The sequence below is a fragment of the Anas platyrhynchos genome, chromosome 12 (assembly GCF_047663525.1).
Source record: "Anas platyrhynchos isolate ZD024472 breed Pekin duck chromosome 12, IASCAAS_PekinDuck_T2T, whole genome shotgun sequence".
Taxonomy (NCBI): Eukaryota; Metazoa; Chordata; class Aves; order Anseriformes; family Anatidae; genus Anas; species Anas platyrhynchos.
This window is the reverse complement of record NC_092598.1, coordinates 9682616-9689064: the sequence shown is the minus strand read 5'-3', so window position 1 is coordinate 9689064 and position 6449 is coordinate 9682616. Positions and strand designations below refer to the sequence as shown.

At 45.0% G+C, this 6449-nt stretch overlaps 1 protein-coding gene across 4 annotated transcripts; it reads right to left on the bottom strand.

Moving 5' to 3' along the window:
* Positions 1 to 240: 240 nt before the first annotated feature.
* PDP2 (pyruvate dehydrogenase phosphatase catalytic subunit 2) lies at positions 241 to 5958 on the bottom strand. Of its 4 annotated transcripts, none has more exons than XM_027466944.3 (2): positions 5654 to 5958; positions 241 to 3503 (listed from the first exon to the last, which is right to left on the bottom strand). In XM_027466944.3, exon 2 carries the CDS (start codon positions 3446 to 3448, stop codon positions 1844 to 1846), a length of 1605 nt encoding a protein of 534 aa, XP_027322745.1. In that variant the 5' UTR covers positions 3449 to 3503; positions 5654 to 5958; the 3' UTR covers positions 241 to 1843. The 4 variants fall into 4 exon arrangements, with proteins under 4 accessions (XP_027322745.1, XP_027322746.1, XP_021128453.1 ...); XM_027466945.3 differs by having other exon boundaries at positions 5613 to 5947; XM_021272778.4 differs by lacking the exon at positions 5654 to 5958 and adding an exon at positions 5359 to 5380.
* Between the last annotated feature and the right edge of the window lie 491 nt (positions 5959 to 6449).

Sequence of the window (6449 nt, the reverse complement as noted above, 5' to 3'; positions counted from 1 at the left end):
CAGTACCTGCCTCAGGGAGGTGGGTATACTTTAAATTACTGGACCAAATGACAGGAATTTCAGCATCCTCTTTAATACCTTGCACATACCTAAACCTTTCTGAGATCAAAGATTTCTCAAGCCAACCCTGGTTTGCTGATATTGAACTCTACTCATTTCATCCAAAAAACAGAACTACCTGCCTTCAAGTTGAATTGGTGCGTATATTCCAATACATGTACTCAAAGAAAAAATAGTAAGTTGTTTTTCTGGAACAAAGGTTTAATATAAGAATGCATTTAGCAATTGCAGTTGTAATACTGTGTAGTCAAAAGCACAAATATTTAATAGGAAAGAAAAAACTGTTTAAAGTGTCTTAAAACAGATTAATTAGATGCCTGGAAAAGCATTGAGAAGTCTTACGTGGAGGAAAAGTACATAAAAAGGCCCAAATCCCCAACTGCTACTAGTTTATCGCCAAGATCTCATTTGCTTAAAAGTTTAGGATGAAAATTGAAGCCCTTTTTCATCTGCTGAAGCGCAGAAGGATAATGCTTTTATTTTAAGTGAAACAGAGGAAAAAAAAAGATTTTATTTATATCTGCTTTGACACACCCACACAGGTTCTTTCTTGGTAGCAACAGCAGTAAACAGTCCTGTATTCCCAGAGCACATTTTTGCTGGCAACAATTACTGCTGAGCATAAACAAGGAAAAGAGCCACCAGAGAACACCATATGTGGAATTTAAGAAAATACAGCTAATTTGCAAGCTTTAGATAATCACCCTTGAAAACAGTATAAAAGAGAATTGTTATAAAATACACAAAAGAATACATTCAGAGCTTAGAACATACATTCATTAGAGAAAATAACTGCAGCTGTAACAACAAGCTCCTGCCCAAAGACAAGAAGATTAAATGTATTTTAGTGAAACACCAGTACTTTTATTTTTAAGTCAAATCTGAAGAGAAGGGTGCTGTGTGTTTTGCTGTATTTACTATTAGATGTACTTCTGAACTTCTGGATCTGTCAACCTTCATTTAAATTACAGTTGGTGGATTTGATTTGCAACACCTCATACATCAATACTTAAGCAAATGATTTATTCTTTAAGCAAGTAGGTGCATAAATGCTCAAGTCTAGTACTGTTAATTCCCAGGCAGGGGACCATGAAGTCCCTGATGTGCTTTTGAGTTTGAAGTTGGCATACAAATCCACACACAATTAAGAGGATATGCATTCACACTTAAATAATTGCCAAAGAAAATATGGCTTTGTTTCTTATCTTAATCTGTACGGAAAACAATGTCCAATAGTTCCAGGGCTGTCTGAACCATTTTCTTTAGTGCTGTCTTTAAAATTAAGCTTCACGTACACAAGGCAAATATCTGACACTGCTACATCAAATAAAGGTTTGTTTATTTAATTCAGTTACAGTGCTTCAATAGGATGCTACTTGTTTTCCACAACAGCAGAGCTTTCCTACACTCCATGCAGCTACAGGTATTATCCATCTCCCTATGAAATTTTACCAGTCTCATTGAAATCTGTCTCATTTGTTCGTTCGGAAAGTTTTACCAGTGGTTCCCATGGAATCATAACTTGGTCAGCAATCTTTAGTTCAGTTGCATTGCAGTGAACTTTCATCAAAACATTTTTCTTCAATGTGTACACACTGCAAAAGCCAGGGAACTTTCACCAAATTTACTTCTAGAGAGGTTATTTTCAAGACTAGTCAGTAACAAAGAAGGTTTAGGAACTTTCAGACCATAACACTGATAACAGCTTGGCTATCAAAGAAAGACAGTGATGGTCTCAGCATCAAAATCAACTAGCAGTATAGAACAGCAGCAGTGCAAGTATCTACTCATTGTTTCTGTAATAGTTTTCAATTGTTTCTGAATTAAAATACACCACAGTAACTGTGATATCATCTCTGTACATTCTTGCAAGGTCTTCAGGCAGTGTCAACATTGCAGCAAGTTTCTCTTGGTCCACCTCGCCGTATTCATTATCTCCAATTGCATGCCTTATTAAATGAGTAGCTATGTTCTGGTCAAGTGAGGCAATGCCTCGGTTTTTCCTCTTAAGTAACAAGTTGTGCATATAACCCAAATTAACTGGTTTCTCAAAAGCCAGTTGTGGTTTCTGCTCATTAAGCTCTGTAAGGTGTCCAGCAACTAGTTTTACAACTTGTTCATTACTGAGCATCTCCCATAGTCCATCTGAAGCAATAATGAGAAACTTATCCTTGCCTCTTAATTTGTGGTATGTGACTTCAGGCTCCGCAGTTAGGTAAGGGGGTGTATGGTAGTTTGGAGGAACATACTGATAAATATTTAAAGCCTCAGCATCACAGCTGTTCTCAAGAACACTGTGTTGCAGTTCTTTACTCCATTTTAATTGCACATCTCCAAAAGCTCTGGAGGGCATGAGAATCCCCAGTAGCCTGTCATTCACAAACAGAGTTTTCTCCTCAGATCTAGGATGTTCTCTCTTTAATCTTCTAATTTCAAACTCATCAAAGGCATTGTGGTCTCGCGTTAGAGGAAGAGTAGACCATGTTCCATCTTCTTCCCGAACCCCTAGAATTGCTCTGCAATCACCAGCATTTGCAACATGTAAGTGAACACCATCAACATGAGCTACACATGCTGTTGCACCAGAAAAAGCCACCTGAAGGGCAAGATTTCTCATCAGCTCGTTTTCCTGGGGAGCCTGAACTTCCAGTGATATATCCGAGTCTAACCTTTTGAATGCACTTACCATGGCTTCTTCTAAACTAAATCCTGGCTCAATGTCCAGGTCCAGTAAGTGTTGCCAGTAAACCCGGAGATTCTCAAAGTACTGCGAAGTTATCTCTCGGTACTCCACATCATTTGGATGCTTGTGCAACTGCAGAATAGGCATAACTGGTTTCATGCACTCCACAGCAAGCTCAATCTCCTCCAGTGCTTGCCGAGACATGAGAGAAACCGCTATATAATGAAGGAGTCTCTCACTTACTGCCTGTGCACACGCAGAACCTGCATGACCATCAAAGACACCAAACATCATGCCTCTGGTCTGCAAGCAAGTGGCTGCACTTCTGCGGTCTTCAATAGGGGTGTTGGATGCCAGCTGGTTACTTTCAAATCTCAACACAGAATTTGTATTTTTAGAATTCAAATCCAGTATTTTATGGGATAATTCACCTGCTCTGAGAATATCATTAATTTGTGATGGAGACAACTGGAAAGAGAATTGTTCTTCTTCGGTGGAGGTGTGTCTGAATGCTTTTTTTAAGGAGAAGACATTGTCTAAGCTGCAGCTTGCAGCAGGGTATAGAAGTCTTTTGGAGAAGACAAGCTTCCATTTTATTTTCTGTCTATTTGGGATGCATATGGAGTACAAACGTCCTTTTCGTTGTAAAACAATGCTGTTTCTTGCTGAGCTTAAGATCCAGGATGATACAGTTCTTGACATCATAGGTCACTCCACAAATTGAACAACTTCCTTCAGTCAAGCAGAACGTCCTTGTAGTCTGGAATATAAGAATTGGAAAGGTGTAAGGCAAGTTTCACAAGAACCTTTCCATACAGCAATACAAAGAAAGTCTGGAGCTCACAGAAACATTCAGAACTTTTTTGCAGAAAAGACTGCTATGGATAGAGGCATCTTAGAAGCGATACAATTTCCATTACTTAATAACAACCTTGGTGAATTTAACTTAGGATATGACTCCCCCTACCAACTAACCCAACAGGAAAGCTCATTTTTATTTACAAGCATGCTTTTTCTTATTATGGCATGATTAGGACATAATTCCAACATTACAAGAAACGTACACTGTTCAGTGGAAAGCTTTGTCTAACAGGACAAGGAAGACAAATATCTCAAACATGTTGGATCTATTTGGCAATTAATGGACAACTTTTAAAATGTCTGCTAAAGTACAACTCTACTCCTAAATCATTCTAAATCGCAAAATGTTTCTTCTAAACATCAGAGCCAGGAGAGTAAGTAGTCAAATCCCACAGAACTGAAAGATGTGGCAGACAGATTAACGTTTTATATAAATTGCCACGAGCTTCACATCTAGAGCAAGCTAGCTTACCTTTCCAATTCTGTTCCAGCTTATAAGCTTGATTCTTTTTTTGTACCTTCCAGGTCTTAACACTGGTAGGATTTCTGCACAGCTCAAGTCAGACTGGACTCCTGGTCAATTAATGTATTTATCACAGCACTGTGCACTTGGACAAAGAGAAAGTTCTGCCACAGCTGCACTGATGACTTTTATAGGTTTGCAGTTAGGCATGTTCATTTGGAGTGCAATTAAATCAAGCAGCTGTGAAGAGTTCTGCTGCCAACAGCACTGAAACCTTGGGCACACCTGAACAGATGAGGTTCTTCAGCTGCCATGGGGACGGTGCATCATCTCTCTTCCTCCTTTAAATAAGCTATTCAAGCTGGGAGAGGCACACATGTCTAGATACTTAATTCACAACAGAGCTTTGCCCCAAGGACTTAAAAGCTAACTGTATTGTAGCACCACAAGTACAATTACTCCCAGAAAATTATACTGGCAGCCTGTTTGAACAATGTAGTTTTCTCAGAGCTCTGAACCACTTGCAGGTTGCCTCCAGCACAAGGTACTCCAGGTCCCAGTCCAACGATGCTATCTATGTACTACTGCAGTACTGGTTTTTATTTGTTTGTTTTACGCAGTGCACTCTGTGAAGCAGCACTAAGGCCATCCAGCCAGTTGCATAAATAAAAACGTTCTAAGAAATCAGCAGAAGCTAAACACAAATGTGAGCTACTGTAATCAGAATGCCTACTGCTCCAACCCAAGGACTCAACTAAAATCCTATCTGGGAAACAAGACCAAAGTGTACCCCCTGTGCCCCACAACAGCAGAGAGCAGACAGGCTGTTCCACCAAGGATCCCACAACTCTGACACCGGGGACACTGCGAGGACAGGCAAGGACACTGCCTGATCACTGCTGCCATCGGGAGAGCAGATGGCAAAGCCATTGCCAGTTCATGGCTCAGCGCTTGCCTGTGGTCTCCTGGGACAAGGACCTCTCCCACGGCCACCTATTGTGCTGCACAGAGAACACAACCAGAAAAAAGCCAGGAGGAACCAAAGAACAGCAGCAGCAGCAGACGAGCCTCATTTGTCAGCCTTGCCCAGGCCGCTCCCCACTGCTGTTTCCCTCCCGTCCCACCCTTCCGAGCCAGGCGGGATCCGAACCCTGACAACTCCCCTGTTCTTGATCAGACACCCTTACAGGAGCAGCACGTCAACGTGACTGACCCTGCTCGCAGCGGTGGCTGCACCTCGCTGGGGTTTTCCTTCCCTTCCCCAGCAGATACCCCAGCACCATGCACACACCTCCCTGCCCAGGGCCGGGCAGCACCGACAGGGTCCTGAGCACACAGCTGAACCCACACCCACAGCCCCAGCGCCCACCCCAGCCACCGCCCGCGTTACAAAGCGGTAGCGGCGCTAATTAGGGAGCCGGGCGGTGCTAATTAAGGCGCCAGGCTACAGCCCATGAAGCAGGAGCCGCTCCCACCCGCCTCAAGCGGCGCAGTGCCAGCAGCAGCAGCGCTTCCTCCGAGCCCACCGGAGCCCCCGCGGCTCACCCGCAGGCGGCCGAAGCGGTGCCTCCGACCCCGTCCCTTACCGGAGGGCTCCGCTCCAGTCCGGTCCCGGCCGCAGCCGCCGCCACGCGCCCCACAGGTTCCGGGCTCTCCGGCGCCGCTCAAGTGCCGGGCGCTGAGCGACGGCCCCGCCGCCCAACCCGCGCCTCCCCTGCCGGAGCCGCCCCCGCCGAAGCCGCCCCGAGGAACGGCCGCGGCGGGGCGGGGCCGCGGGTTCCTGTCAGGACATGGCGGGGCGGGGCGGGCGGGGGCTGTGTGGGGCTGCCGCCCCGCCGCCATGTTCCTTCAGCGCCGCCTCCGCCAAGCGGTGCCAGCTCTGCTGCTGCTGGCGGGGAGGAGAAACACCCCCGGGCACGGCCTGACCCGACCCGTGGGGGCCGTGCCGGGTCCCGTCACCTGCTGTCACCTCCTGTCCCCTGAGCCGCCCTCACGGTCGGCAGCGCCGTGCCCTCGGCTGCAGTCCCCGCCCTCCTCCTGCTTTAGATTAATAAACTAGATTCTCCATTAAGAAAGAATCCATTATCCATTTATAAAGAATCCATTATTAGACTTCAACAAAGGTTACTCTTTGCAGGAACCCTCCTTTGTTCTTTTTAAAAATAAAATTACACATCTTTTGGTGCTGGGGCGGCCAGCTGATAAGGCTCCAAATCACAAAGCCCCTTTGAAAACGGCAGACCCTGTAAGTTAAGAGCAACAACAATTAGAGGTTCAGACACCTGGATCCCCCTTTTCGCCATATTCTTTCTAGTTTTCAGCGTCTGTCATGGTTAAAATTTCTGTTGAGTCATTTAGTAATGAGAGAAGGAATGAGCCCAA

Bases quoted from the DNA above. Each gene is read 5' to 3' on its own strand.
- PDP2 (XM_027466944.3), bottom strand. From the start codon at position 3,448: ATGATGTCAAGAACTGTATCATCCTGGATCTTAAGCTCAGCAAGAAAC.